Here is a 16,109-nt window from a genome sequence, read left to right on the forward strand (position 1 = left end):
GTCTTGGTTCCCCAGCCTTCTCTTCTTCTCAGCTCTTTCTATGGAATGCTTTATGTCTGCTCGACACTGTGGAGGGCTGCAGGAGACATAATTTTCAAAATACATAATTTCATTTGTTTCTTTTTAAAAATATGTTTTTAGGTGTTCTATTGCTTGGGCTCCTTTGGGAGGAAGGGTGGGATAATTTTTTTAAAAAAATAAGTCAATAAATATAACCTTGATGGTTTCCTCTGTTTTTATTGTTTTTCCCTGCTCCTCATAAACTGGCAAAACCAAAGAGATGCTAGATTCTTTACAGTTCTGCAGCTTGTAGCGCAATTGGTAACAAAAGAGTAAAAAAAATCAATATGTTAATTATTTTATGAATAAACAGTACTTTTAATATACCAAACATAATTTTATGGGCAAACATGATTAATTTTATAATAATTTTATGGGCAAACTTTGCATAAGCAAAGTGACTTTCGATTTGTAAAAGGTGCTAAAAAAAAGTATTCCATATTTTTCCATATTCAAATTTCAGTTTTTCCCCTCAAAAACCCAGAAAAAAAAACATTTTTTGTCATGGATTCAAACTTTCTGCAAATTTTACATCTCTACTAAAAAGCCAATCTCCATTTGAAAAAGCATGAGAACTTTTTTCTATCCACCCCACAAAACATTTTTAATGATTATGTATATTTGATTTATGCATTTGAAATATATTTACTGCGTCTAATCTTCTGCTTGAAAAAGAAGTGCAGGTATGATGAGGTTGAAATTCATATATCACCATAATGTAAATGAAAGAGAAAAAATAGTTCATTAACTTCAGAGCAGAGTTGGGGATATTTGTGACCTTGTACAGTTAATGTGGATTCCTAAGGCAAGGTAATGGAATAAAAGCCAGCTTTACATTTCAAAAGAAAACAAATCTCAGCACTGCAGAATTCTGACAAACAGTGCAGCAGCAGTCAAACTACTTGTACTTAAAATCAATAGGGTGAATGCTTCAACAGATCAAGCAATAGATGCCAAGAAACAAAATCTAGGATGCCTGAAATAATTGAACTTGAGGGTGCCATCAGATAGAATCATAGAATAGTAGAGTTGGAAGGGGACTATAAGGCCATCAAGTCCAACCCCTTTCTCAATGCAGGAATCCAAATCAAAGCATTCCCGACAGATGGCTGTCCAGCTGCCTCTTGAATGCCTCGTGTCGGAGAGCCCACTACCTCTCTAGGTAATTGATTCCATTGTCGTATGGCTCTAACAGTTAGGAAGTTTTTCCTGATGTCCAGTCGAAATCTGGCTTCCTGCAACTTGAGCCCATTATTCTGTGTCCTGCACTCTGAGACAATCGAGAAAAGATCCCGGCCCTCCTCTGTGTGACAACCTTTCATGTACTTGAAGAGTGCTATCATATCTCCCCTCAGTCTTCTCTTCTCCAGGCTAAACATGCCCAGTTCTTTCAGTCTCTCCTCATAGGGCTTTGTTTCCAGTCCCCTGATCATCCTTGTTGCCCTCCTCTGTACCTGTTCCTGAGGATACTTTCAAATGTTTTTGTTACTATTATTTCCACAGCCCCTCTAATGTTCAAAATGCTTTACAATCATTATCTCTGTCATCTTTATAACAGCCCACCTGTCCTATTAATATTACCTCTTAGAGCATGGGATGCTGCCAAAAACGCTTCAAGTATTTTACTCCCCTGCCAGCATTTTGTTGTATGCAGAAAGAAGCAGGGCCAAGCTAGATGATATGTAGATTTAATGTACAGGTGTTTAAAAATGCAGATAGTATCAGCTCCATGTGATAATAATCAGGATTGCAACAGGCATGGAAGGGAGAATTTAACCCTTTCCTCCCCTGATACAGTCCTGGGGAAATATCTCTGTTCTGAAACTGCTATCTGCATTGGAAGGAAAGCCCCCATTGGCATGAATGTGAACTTTCCTCCCAAGCTGGTGAATAGCAACTTCAAAGGAGACACTTGCAAGTTAAACGAGGATGTTAAAACGTAGGCTGATGCTGTGCCCACTTCTCTATCAGCATCTGCAAATAGGCTTCATGAAATCGAAACAGCTAGTCATGGAAAGTTAGAACTTCAAAAAAGTTTACACAATATCAGATCAGGATGGGCTATATATCTCAGCAATGCCTGAGAGATTATTAGAAAGTACTTTGCTGACTGTTGACAACTAAGTGAATTGGAAGTTCCAACAAGCAAAAAAGAACTATATTGCTGTACCATTATCTATGAGGAAAGAAATCTTTGATCTTATATACCAAGAACATAAACTCTAACCAAATGCCATGAGTTAACCAAGCAGACAATATGGTGACCTGGTAAAGAACAAAATCTTAACCTGCAACTCTTGCAGAAGAAGTAAATCAACACAATGGAAGGCACTTTGAATCACTACACCCTTAGAAAAGGCTAGCAGCTGACCTGTATGAACAGGGTAGTCAGCATGATTTGGTTGTCATGAACTACTGTTCGAAGTTTACCAAGATACTCCTTTTGCCTTATATTTCCTGCTACAGTGTTGTTGCACAACTGAAGAATACATTTGGTCATAGTGGCATTCCAGCTGAACTTGTGACCAATTGTTGTTGTTGTATGCCTTCAAGTTGATTATGACTTATGGAGACCCTATGAATCAGCGACCTCCAATAGCATTTGTTATAAACCACCCTGTTCAGATCTTGTAAGTTCAGGTCTGTGGCTTCCTTTATGGATCATTCCATCTCTTGTTTGGCCTTCCTCTTTTTCTACTCCCTTCTGTTTTTCCCAGCATTATGGTCTTTTCTAGTGTATCATGTCTTCTCATTATGTGTCCAACATATGATAATATGTTTCATCATTTTAGCTTCTAATGACAGTTCTGGTTTAATTTGTTCTAACACCCAATTGTTTGTCTTTTTCGCAGTCCATGGTATGTGCAAAGCTCTCCTCCAACACCACATAAATCTTCTCTTGACATTACTTCAGTCTTTTTGATGTTCAGCTGTAGTCCTGCTTTTGTGCTTTCCTCTTTTAACTTTCAACAGCATTTGTTTCAAATCATTACAGGTTTCTTCTAGTAGTATGGTATCGTCTGCATATCTTAAATTATTGATATTTCTCCCTCCAGTTTTTACACCTCCTTCATCTTGGTCCAATCCTACTTTCCGTATGATATGCTCTAAAATACACCTCTGTCTCACACCCTCTCCCATTGGGAACCAATTGGTTTCTCTATATTATGTCCAAACAGTAGCCTCTTGTCCAGAGTATAGGTTGTGCATCAGGACAATCAGATGCTGTGGCACCCCCATTTCTTTTAAAGCATTCCATAGTTTTTCATGATCTACACAATCAAATGCTTTGCTGTAATCTATAAAGCACAGGGTGATTTCCTTCTGAAATTCCTTGCTCCGTTCCATTATCCAACGTATGTTTGCGATGTGATCTCTGATATCTCTTCTCTTTCTAAATCCAGCTTGGACATCTGGCATTTCTTGCTCCATATATGGTAAGAGCCTTTGTTGTAGAATCTTGAGCATTACTTTACTTGCATGGGATATTAAGGCAATAGTTCAATAATTACTGCATCCCCTGCGATCCCCTTTCTTTAGAATCGGGATGTATATTGAATGCTTCCAGTCTGTGGCCATTGTTTAGTTTTCCATATCTGTTTTTTTTTTTTGTCAAAGTTTGGACAGATTCAGTCTCAATAACTTGCAGCAACTCTATTGGTATGCCATCTGTTCCTGGTGATTTCTTTCTTCCAAGTATTTTAAGAGCAGCTTTCACCTCACATTCTAAAATTTCTGGTCCTTCATCATACAGTTCCTCCATGAATGAATCTGTCATCCTTGCATCTCTTTTATAGAGTTCTTCAGTGTATTTATTTATTTTATTTATTATTATATTATTTATATCCCACCCTTCCTCCCAGCAGGAGCCCAGGGTATTGATGGTATTGCTTCCATCTTCGTGTTATTTTATCTCGGTCAGTCAGTGTGTTCCCTTGTTGATTGTTTAACATCCCTACTCTTGGTTAAAATTTCCTTTTAATTTACAGTAGCACTGTTCAAGTGATTCTGAAGAGTTTATAACATTGACCATACTACCACTATCCCTCACTACCCTCAATCAAATAGTGAAGGAAATAGAGCATTATAGAATGCAAATAAAATCTTTTGACAGAATGAGCCACACAGAGCTCTTTTAAGGTACAGGTCAACACCACTGATGGCTCCTGCACAAGCCTATAAAAATTGCTCTAAGGAAGATAACCCACCAACACTAGCGAAAAATCTCTTTCCAATGAGGCCTAGAAAATGTTATCACTTCAGACCACCAAACTAGGTCAGGTTATGAACTTTTCTATAACTGGGCATAATTCAGTGCAAGAGCTACCATATTTAGAGCTAGGAGAGAACAAGTGTGTGTGTCTATATCAAACTTGATGGAAAAAAGACATGGTAGAAACATCCAGATCATATTCTGTTGAGACTTAATATGGAATAAGTAACAGAATTTATGATATCGTCTTCATAATCCTTGGAAGGCACAATCACCAAATGCACAAGTAGTACCTGAAAATCCAAGTACTGAGACTGCCAGAGCCATTTTGCAAGATTGGCAGTGATGTTACTACTCAGATTGTCACTTGTTCATGTTGGATTACTTGGAAGTCTTCAAGATTTAGAGATGAGTGACTGAACACTCAAACTACCAGATGTTTCAACAGTGCTGACATATTTGCTCCTTTAAATAAAATGGGGGGAGGGGGAGATGTGTGGATAACGCCATTATATGGTTTAGTCACTCAATGCCACTGGTCTTAGAAGTATTTGAATAGAATCAGAAGTTTCCTATGCCTGTTCTGTTTTTGTTGCAGTGACAATAAAGTTTTTCATTTCATTTTTAATTTGTATACCGCCTTTCTACATCACTGCACTCAAGTAGTAATCATACTATCATCCTATAATGCTACAAAATACAAAACAATACAAAAAACCTTAAACAAATGTTACAAAAATACACAATAGTACATATACAAGTGTTGCACCAATATAAACTACTAATAAATAAAACGCGTATCAGTTCCTTCTACTTCTAACATACACACCCTCTCAGGCTTCTGGTTCTCACCCAGGATTCCATCCATCCATCCATCCTGGCTCTCACCTAGGACCCAAACACAGCTCGCCCCCAGAATCTCACAACAAAGAAGGGTCCTGGGAACTGCTTACATCATCATCAAAAACTACTTACATCATCATAAAAACTTGAAGCTTGTTTTTATGAACAGACTCTAAGGTAGATGGCAACTCATTTTTGCCTGACTTCCTAACTGGTGTGTCCTCTAAGCCTTCCATGACCGGCCCTAATGGAGGAAACATGGGCTGTTACCAACCAGAAGAGACAGTTTGGCAACACCTAGGCTATAAATACACTAGTCGCCAGATCAAAGCATTTCCATTAGCCACACCTGGAGGGGGAATGGGTTGATGTGCCAATCAGTTGTGAAATCTCTTTAAAGCTGAATTTAAAAAAACTGCACTTGAGTTGATCCCACCAGGTTTTACAGTAAAAAGGGGCAGGGTTTGACTAGCATTGTGTACCCCCATTTTCAGAAGAGAGAGGTGGAGATGGCAAAACAGTGAGCGTGTTTCTACCCCATGCTGCAAGGAATACGAAAAGGTAATTCTTGGTCCCACGTTACACGTGGGACACAAAAGCCAAGAAATAGTGGCCAGTCCAAGGTAGTTTCATGGATGAGCAGCATTCAAACTTTGGTCTCCTACAACATAGTTCACAAAATATAGAAACATGTATATTTTCCCATCTCCAAAGCATTGCTAATGATCTTAATAACAAAGTTCAAGAAGGTGATATGCATCTAGTGACACAATGAAAGAAATTGTGGAAAAAACAGATACACAGGAAGCTGTCTTTGCCACTGGTACATTATTAAATTCCTTTCTTTGACATTCTGACAGTAATTGCACTGAATAGGATTGAATTTGGTTAAAATTACTTTAAAAGGGTTGTTGAGAATTTCCTGTGGGATGCTACTGCAAGCACCAAGCCTTTAGCTTCATTGTCTTTGTTGTTCTTACTCCCTTAGGAGGCTTAATATTCATCCTGTTTTTGACAATATGAAGGGCTCTGTAAATATCTTCTAAAAAGAAAAAGCTTCACCATATAATTCCATTTGGGATTATTTTCTTGCTGTCAGAGGAAGAGACAATGATTGCTATCCAATTCAGATTTGAGCTTCTTGTTTCTACAACTTAAAACAACCACACAACCACTGCCAAAAGTTTACAGGACTTCTCAAAATGACAAATGATATACCCCACAGAGGCAGGGCAGACATTGGAAATGACTACTTGGCAAGAGTTTTTGGTTATACAGCTCACTACCCAGAGGATTGATGAATACTGGTGAATGGGCATCAGGTAGCCATCAATAGTGGTTTACAGAACACTGGCCATGTTTGCAGATCACACTAAGCCAAATCATGTCTTAGCATGAACATGTAGGCTCCTGGATGCTCCCCAATCCTTTTAGCTCAATGTGGAGTGGAAACTAAATGATGGTTTGGCTTAGTGTGTTGTCCAAATGTGGAGTTATGAGTCAATCTCTTTTATCCTTGATCATGATCTTTAGGCAAGAACAAGCTTAACCATGATCCCATGTTTGGATAACACGGTAAGCCAAATATATATATAAGGACCGGGGAGGAGCACAGGGTGTGTGTACTCCTCTCTGGGAGCCAACATGTTTGTGCAGTCCTGGTAAACCATGGTTTGGCTTAGTTTGACACATGAACCAGGCCACTGTAGCTAACAATGTTAAGGAGTTTTCACTTTCAGGTCAGGCACTGAAACCGACAGGAAGGGCCAAAGAACAAAACCTTCTTTAGTAGAAGAGTTGGAAACCATTATCTTCTCTTTAACCTTAAAATATATTTCAATCCGGTTTTAGGCCCGGTTTTGGCACTGAAACAGCCTTGGTCGCCCTGTATGATGACCTTTGTCGGGAGAGGGACAGAGGGAGTGTGACTCTGTTGATTCTCCTTGATCTCTCAGCGGCGTTTGATACCATCGACCATGGTATCCTTCTGGGGAGGCTCGCGGAGTTGGGAGCACTGCTTGGCAGTGGCTCCGCTCCTACTTGGCGGATTGTCGCCAGAAGGTAGTACTTGGGGAACATTGCTCGACACCCTGGACTGTCCATTGTGGAGTCCCTCAGGGGTCGGTTTTGTCCCCCATGCTTTTTAACATCTACATGCAGCCTCTGGGTGCGGTCATCAGGAGTTTTGGAGTGCGTTGTCATCAGTATGCTGATGACATGAAGCTCTATTTCTCCTTTTCATCTTCTTCAGGTGAGGCTGTTGATGTGCTGAACCGTTGCCTGACCGCGATAACGGACTGGATGAGAGCTAATAAACTGAGACTCAATCCAGACAAGACTGAGACACTGTTGGTGAGTGCCTTCCCTGCCCAGATGGTGGATGTTTATCCTGTTCTAGATGGGGTTACACTCCCCTTGAAGGAACAGGTTCGTAGTTTGGGGGTTCTTTTCGATCCTTCCTTGTCTCTCGAAGCTCAAGTGGCCTCGGTGGCACGGAACGCGTTCTACCACCTTCGGCTGGTAGCCCAGCTACGCTCCTATCTGGACAGGGATGACCTCGCCTCAGTTGTTCATGCTCTGGTAACTTCTAGATTGGATTACTGTAATGCGCTCTACGTAGGGCTGCCCTTGAAGATAGTTCAGAAACTTCAGCTAGTGCAAAACGCAGCAGCCGGACTGTTGACGAGGACCAGCCGGTCCGCGCATATAACACCTGTTCTGGCCCGTTTGCACTGGCTACCTATCTGTTTCCGGGCCAGATTCAAGGTGCTGGTTTTGACCTATAAAGCCTTATATGGCGTGGGACCGCAATACCTTGTGGAACGCCTCTCCCGCTACGAACCTACCCGGTCACTTCGCTCAGCATCTAAGGCCTTCCTCCGGGTACCAACTCACCGAGAAGCCCGGAGGACAGTTACTAGATCTAGGGCCTTTTCTGTAGTGGCCCCCGAATTGTGGAACAGCCTCCCCAAAGAGGTACGCCTGGCGCCTACGTTACTATCATTCCAGTGCCTGGTTAAGACCTGGCTATGCTCCCAGGCATTTTAATGTTTAATGTTTATTTATTTATTTATTTTGTTTCATTTTTAAACCGCACATAGCGAATAGCTCTCTGGGCGGTGTACAAAAAGATTAAAATACAAAATATCATAATAAAATCAACAAACAATAGTAAACACAAACAAGGAACAACAGAATATAAAAGTTAAAACACATTAAAATGCCTGGGAGCATAGCCAGGTCTTAACCTGGAGCTGAAAAGATAGAAGCGTAGGCGCCAGGCGTATTTCTTCAGGGAGGCTATTCCACAATTCAGGGGCCACTACAGGAAAGGCCCTAGATCGAGTAACTGTCCTCCGGGCTTCCTGATGAGTTGGTACCCGGAGGAGGGCCTTAGCTGCTGAGCGAAGTGACCGGGTAGGTTCATAGCGGGAGAGGCGTTCCACAAGATATTGCGGTCCCACGCCGTGTAACTTTTATATTTTGTTTAATATAGTATTTTGTTTTGTTGCTTGTGTTTATCGTTTGTAATCTGATTTTACTGTGTTATTTTTGTATTTTAACCTTTTTGTACACTGCCCAGAGAGCTATTTGCTATGGGCGGTTTATAAATGAAACAAATAAAAATAAATAAATAAATAAATATTACAGAACTATTTTCTCATCAGTGAATTCAAGAGCATAAAGTTTTAAGGTTCTTCAGTAATTACCATTCACTACTTTTATCAATTTTCATTAACATAATTCATGTTGATTGGGTGACTATATTTCATTGCTCCTCTCCTTCGATCTAATTATTTACCTACTTTACCCCACAAGGAAAAATAATGTGCGATAGTACTTGCTGAATAACATCCCTGACAAATCTGATTTTGTTGGTTTTGGAAGTATGCCCCAGCCCTGTTCATGAGTATATACTATAAAATGTACAGTAGCTAGAAATTCTAGCCCACAAGAAGTATCATGCTTTGTTTATTATCAAGAGAAAATGTGAACACCTACAGATCACAGATGAGGTCTGAGTGCTGTTATTTTTAGAGTGGATTTAAAATAACTTCATTGCCAACTGCACTTAAGGCAAGAATTAATTGCGATTTTCAAAAACATGGATTTAGCACTCCCTTTTGAAGAGTCCATTATGAAAGGACAGCAAACTGTATGAATTGATGGGTGACACATAGTGCCTGCACACATTTAGAGCCTGCCCATAAAGTAATTATATACTCTTGGTTGTATATTGTGGCGTGCAACTAAAATTACATAAAATAAAAAGTGTATCTTTTAGCTATTTAGATATATATGCTACTTTTCTGCCGTAACGTGTCTCAAACTCGATTACAGTCAATAGTTAAAACACAATGTAATTAAAAAACACTTAATCAGTATTATTCTTAAAATTAGCACATCAAGAAATAATAAAAGGCCTGATATAAATAATCAACGACCTGAAACTCTTAACAGAACAAGTATGGTAGCTTTCCCTTGGGAAAGAGTTTCACAGTACAGGTACCAGCAGTAAAAAGTCCTATCATTGGTAGAAGACAATCTCTCCACAGTAGAGGTAGCAGTAGAGGAGGGATGGGGACCTTCTGGCCTCTGGGCCCTCAAGGGCTCCAATGTGGCCCATGAGGCCATTTCCCTCAAACCATGCCCACCCGCTGACATCACTAGTGATATCACCTGATGGGCAGATAGACAGGGTTTAATCTTGCCCTGGCTGTATGATCCGGTTCCCAACAGGGAACAAGATTGCATAGCCAAGGCAGCAGGATTGAATCCCTGCTCACTGAGCAAAAGATTAAAGCCCTGTGAAAAAGTGCCCTTTGAAGCAGCGCACACCCACACAAAGAAGCTTTCGCAAAGGCTTTATGACAGCTCCCCACCCCATCCCCATTTGCAGAAACAGCAGCACAGGGGCTGCCTTACAGTCTCCACAATCTGGGAGTTAAAAGGGAAGAGGGGAGACTTGGAAAAGTGTTTTCCAAATCTCCCTGCATTTCCCTTTAATTCTGCATGATCGAAGACTTAAAGTGGGAGAAGGGGAGACATGGAAGAGGCTTTTACAAGCTCCCCCTCCCCTTTTAAGTCCCCAATTACAGAGAATTAAAAGGAACGTGTGAGGAGACTTGGCAAAGGCTTATACAAGTCTCCACCACTCCCTTAAAGTCTCTGCGATCAGGAAGTTAAGGGGAAGCATTTCCCAAGTCTCCCCACATTTCCCCTTTAATTCTCCATAAACAGGGACTTAAAGGGGGAGGAGGGGAGACTTAGAAAAGCCTCTTCCAAGTCTTCCCTTCTTCCCCTTTAAGTCCCCAATTATGCAGAATTAAAGGAGAATGCGGGGAGATTTGGAAAAAGCTTTTCCAAGTCTCCTCCCTCCCCCTTTAAGTCCCTGATCATGGAGGCGAAAGTGATTTTGACAGGTGGGCGCCCCTGCCTTCCTGGCAATCATGTAACATCATGATGTCAAGGGATTCACAAGTCAAATTTGGCTTGCAAGTTAGATCCTGGTAAGGATCTAGCTCATGGAGCCAAAAAGGTTCCTCATCCCTGCACTAGAGGCAGCATCTCCTCAGGGGAACTTAATTCATGGAGGATATATATAGGAGAAAGTGCTGCTTAAAATATACCAGACCCACATCATTTAAGCTTTAAAAATAAAAACTAGCACATTTGAGAAGTGTTTTGATTGTGCGTGTGTGTGTATATATATATTTCCTGTTTTGTTTACTACAGCCCACTTTACAAGTAGTGCTAAGCCAAACCATGTGTCAGCTCTACACTGCATCAGCAGTGTCCGGGGGGGGGGGGGGAGGCTGGAAATTCCTGGGACTTTGGCAGGGAAGGAAAGTCCTTAGCCAGCAGTCGGGTTGTAAATCTGCCAGGCCTATCCGAAGCATACTTGCCGAGTCAGAAATCCAGAAGCGAGGTCAGTGGAGGTCCGGGATCAATTGCCAAGGAGGTCAGTCAAAGAGATGCTGCAGGGAAACTAGGTCTACACAAAGCCACGCCTGACGTTGCAGTCAGCAACAAGCTGCAGCCAAGGTGTGCCTTATAAAGAGCAGGATGGACAGCAGGTGTGAGCCCTCAGCGTTTGGGCCTTAAGGAGACAGGCCTGCCTCTCTTCTGCCTGACCTTCTGCTGTCTACGTTCTGCAGGTGAGGGGGGAGTATCCTGTTCACTGTCTGTGTCTGGCTGCAGGGCCTCTGCTGTCCCTGGGGTGCTCTGCAGCTGAGGGGCAGAAGGAGCTGGATTCTCAGGAGGCTCCTCCGTGTCTCCTGCTGCTCCTGGGTCTGCTGCTGTTACTCCCGAGTCGTCCTCATCTGAGGAGTCCACTGACGGGGCCATGACACCATGGCTTCACATGAATGAGAAAATGTGCAGGTTCCCAGAGTGAAAATTGCAGCAAATGTGTGTTCCTCTCCTGGTTTCGCTGCTGCACTACTCAGGACTAAGCCACAGCTTGCCTCAGCAGTACCTGGGCTCCCCGAAACAAACGACAAGCAGTAAAATAAAGCACAAACCTTGGTTAGTGCTCATAGTTTGTCTGGAGCAAGACAAATTGCCAAGCCCTGAGTAGCACAGCAGGATTGAAGGAGCAGGACTTGGGGAGGGGTGCAGCAGCTGCAATCTTTGCTCCAGGAACACATGCTTGTTCAAAGTTTGGCTTAATGTTTCATGTCATCTGAGTCAATTTTCAAGTATGTAATTTTCTTATTTTTTATGTTTAACCAATACAGATCGTAGAAAATAAGCTGCGCAGTTAGCCTCTGGTAAGAGTCAGGCTGCAACATTCTGGACTACCTGAAGTCTCTGAATGAAGGACAGCCCCGCATAAAGCATGTTACAGTAGTAGTTACAGAAGAGTGTGCAAAACAGTGAGCAAATCTCTAGAAAGGGGCACCACTGGCATATAAAATGTATGATTAGCACAACTGTTATTCATACACTGATATTTAAATAATACTCACCTAACACCAGGAGAAAAGAAGAGGTGGGGGACAGAAGTAATTAACAGGATACTTAACACTGCATATATATTTAAATGACCATAAACACAGAGATACTGTATTTATATTAGATTCTGCACAAATTCAAACTTTAGTCAAGGTTGCCATATCAGTGTCTGTGGGTGCTAAACACCACAAAAACTGAAGGGCTTGCACAGTCGACACCAGAGCTTCTGGGGGACACATACTGGTTAGGTGCAACTGATCTGTGGCTCTCTGGTAGGTGACCACAGCCATGACCATTTAGAGAACTGCATATCTCTTTCATGCTTTCCAATGTTTAATACAGCAAGCATTCATCTACTTGTGGCAGAAAAGCAGCTCTCAGAGACAGACTTGGGACTAAGACCATTTACAAAGTTTCATATAATTGAATCAGTGACAAGCTGAATTGTCAACTGAATTACTTTTAGTATACTTGCACAAGACGTGAAATAGAGAGGAAATACCATAGTATTATTTTACTGGTGCAGAATGCAGTTACCTGGATGCTTGCTGGGGTCAGGCATTCAGAACACATAGAATCTATATTGTATCAGTTGCACTGGGCCCAATTTAAAGTATTGGCATTGACCTTTTAAGCCCTGAACAGTTTAGGACTGTATTATGTGAATGACTTCCTACACCCACAGAAACCTGCCTGGCTCTTACAACAGGACTCAGAGGACCACCTCGTAAGCCAGCTATCAAGGTATTTTGATTGGTGGGCACTAGAGACAAGGCCTTTTCATTGGTGGCCCTACACCTTTGGAACGCCCTCCCAAGAGATAAATGTAAGGACTCTTCTTTATTATCTTTTAAAATAGGCTTTGAAAACTTTTCTATTCCAGTCCTACCTTTTACTTAAAATGCTGCACTGGATTTTTACCTATTTATATTATTGCTGGTTTAAGTTTAAATGAGCTCTTTTTTGAGACCTGTAGTGGGTTTTATTATTAACTGCTATTGCTTAGCTTTTGAAATTTCAGTTAGATTGCTTTTATTAAACGGTTGTTTAATGATTGCTAAATGATACTTGCAACAATTAAAGTTATTGTAAGCCTCTTACCTGTGAACCACCCCTGCACGATGTAGATGCTCAACTGCTAAAATAAGCTGCTGGATATATTTACGTGCTTCATGCTCTTCCAGTCTCTTTTTCTCATAGATTTTGTGCATTAAGTTGCCTCCTGGGCATAGCTCCATAACAAGGTAGTAACTGTTTTCAGTTTCCAAGATATCCAGCAGCTGAGCAATGTAAGGGTGTCGGATCATTTGCTGGATCTGTCCCTCCCGCCTCAGATTCTTGGTGACATAGGTGTCCTTTTTGGCTCTTTTCTTATCAATAACTTTCACTGCCACCTGATGAGAAAGAAAGACATATCATAGTTAATACCATTGTAATTTTGGCCAGTGTACTTTTTAAATTAACGCATCTCCTTGCTTCACAATAAAACAGAACAGGTGGGGAAAATATACTGTATCACCTGCCTATCTACAGTAAGCAAACTACACTTATTTCTAATTCATCTCCCTAACTCCAACCATATAATCATAACATTAACCTAAAGAATAAAAAAGAAAAGAAATAACTAGAAGAAAAAGAGAGCGCTAAATTATACGAATAGAATCCTAATCCTCCAGTGATGCACCTAATATGTTTCTAAATATTATATCCATTTTTAAAAGTACCTAAGGTCCTACCTACATCTATGGTATCTGTTTTAAACTGTTTTTAATATTGTATTTTCAATTGTCGTTACCTGCCCTGGAACCTTAAGAACAGGTGGTAACAACAACAACAATAATAAAGTTACCCCTAAATGAATTACTAATTAAGTATGTCCAACACAATCAGTTGTATTAGAAGGAATTGTGATTTCCAAGCAATCTATACTAAACATTTGGCTATTTGCAGAACCTTTAAAATCACAAATATTAAATATGCTAGCTATTTACCATGTTTCTGATTTACACAAATAAGTAAATGTGAAGCATTCAACAAATACCTTTTATTTACAATTGTCTTCCATGTTGATTTTAATTCTCTCTTTAATTAATGAGCATTTATATTTATATAAGTAAGCAGATTTCCAGGTCATCAGCACCTGCTGATGTTTATTACGATTATTTGTAGGATGAACAGCAGAAAAATTACACTAACAATCCTTTTCCTCCTTCTGGCCATCTTTCGTCAGCGTTCTATGAGGAAGGGAATGATTTTACCTTGCAAATGAAATCTATTAGCTCACTGCTCATTACTGCAAAGACAACTGTCAGCTTATTAGGGTGAAGAAGGGAACTCAGTGTTTTTCATGTTGGTCAGCTTTGCACAGAAATCTATTTAAAAGGTTCCTGCCTACACAAAGCAAAGTCTCAAATGGGAAAGACTCTTAGGTCAGTGACAGAGCATATGCTTCGCATGCAGAAAGTCCCAGGTTCAATGCCCAGCATCTCCGGATGCAGCTCTATTTGTTGGGGGGAGGGGGGCTAGTCAAAGTGTCCTCTGGTGGATCAAACCCTCTCCCACTGCACCCGGGCAGGCCTACGTAGCTACAGTAGAAGTGATTCAAACAGCACTGATAGCCTGGTTCTACCTAACCTTTTAATTTTAAATTTCCTATGATGTCTCAGAGTGACACTAGGTTCATGGCATTGTGGAAAATTAAAACGATGGTTAGATACAGTCACCTGACACTTCTTGGAATTTGTAGAAATTATGTTTCTTCTAGTATAAGATCTTTACCCAAAGCTATCATTCCAGTGTCAAGTCTAAATTACACTAACAATACTTTTCTTAGCAACTTGAAAAACTGGAAAAGTGTGATAACCTTCACTGTACCTACATTTAATAACAAAGTTCTAACTTCAGCATCACCCTGATTTCAATGTCCCTTTCCAGAAAAATGGCTAAGGCAATGACAATAAACATTAATTAAAACAAGAAAGTAGCTCTCAGAATGAGCACCCAGGATAAAATCGATAGGGGGAAAAAGAGTGCATGAAGTGCTGATGTGGAAGACTCAGTGGCAACTTGTACTCCTGGTGCTACCACTTTCCTATTCCCATTAATGAATGATTACCCTCTCTAGGTCCAGTGTGAAAAGCTGCCTGGGGGAACTAAGGGAGAGGGAATGGGCTGACCAGCTGACAAGACCTGCAGATTTGAGTCATAAATTAGTTTCACTTGATAACACAAGAGTCAAGCAATGCTCACAAGGCAGCTGCATGATGGAACTGTACAGCGTGTTAGTGCATTAACACTCTCATAAGTGCCTGGAAGCAACATACCACTGTGTTGAAATATGACAGTTTGGTTGTAACTTAAGACAACATTGAAAACTGGAGCTTCTTTTACACTATTAAATATGGAGCAAGGGTAGATTCAGATAACCAGTAACCACCGTAAGGTGGCCATTTTTAAAGTGTGATATGTGGCAATTCTAATAATCACACAGAAAGGTTTTTAAGCAGCTCCCACATCGTTAACTGTCATCTGAATCCACCCTTTCTCAACCAAGAAATTAAATGTGCTTTCTCCCTGTTAAAGTTAGAACAATAACTCAGATGAGCATAATGTGTTTAAATAAGCCATCCTTCAAGATTAGTCTGCTGAAGACAAATTAATTCATGCATGTTGGAAGGTTGTTTCCTGTTGGTAGAATAGGAAATATCACTTGCAGGAGGAATGAGTACACTGGTGTTTCCCAGGACTGAAAGACACAGGAAGAAACACAAATCTGTTGTTTGAAGTGATTTATGAATCACATCTTCCCCCATACCAAATAAGTCATCCCCACTTCATTGAATAGAATCGCTTACTGCTGAACATCACTGCAAGGTGAACTACACATTACATGCATGTAACAGAGTCCGGCCAGTTTTTTAAAATGAAAAACAGCCTTAGGAGACCGTAATCTGCATTGTTTTAAAACGTGTTTTATCATATGACTGCAAATCATAAAAATGTTGTGAAAGGCAATAAATTAATAAAATAATTTTGA

At 40.6% G+C, this 16,109-nt stretch overlaps 1 protein-coding gene across 4 annotated transcripts in view; it reads right to left on the reverse strand.

Moving 5' to 3' along the window:
- Window positions 1–16,109, reverse strand: part of HUNK (hormonally up-regulated Neu-associated kinase) — a 110,666-nt gene that overhangs the window by 56,963 nt on the left and 37,594 nt on the right. For 2 of the 4 annotated variants that reach the window (XM_061627827.1, XM_061627829.1), the window contains exon 2: window positions 13,175–13,467. In XM_061627827.1, coding sequence (XP_061483811.1) covers window positions 13,175–13,467 — 293 coding nt within the window. The other 2 variants (XM_061627828.1, XM_061627831.1) reach the window with 2 other exon arrangements.

Source organism: Rhineura floridana, chromosome 5 (assembly GCF_030035675.1).
Source record: "Rhineura floridana isolate rRhiFlo1 chromosome 5, rRhiFlo1.hap2, whole genome shotgun sequence".
Classification (NCBI taxonomy): Eukaryota; Metazoa; Chordata; class Lepidosauria; order Squamata; family Rhineuridae; genus Rhineura; species Rhineura floridana.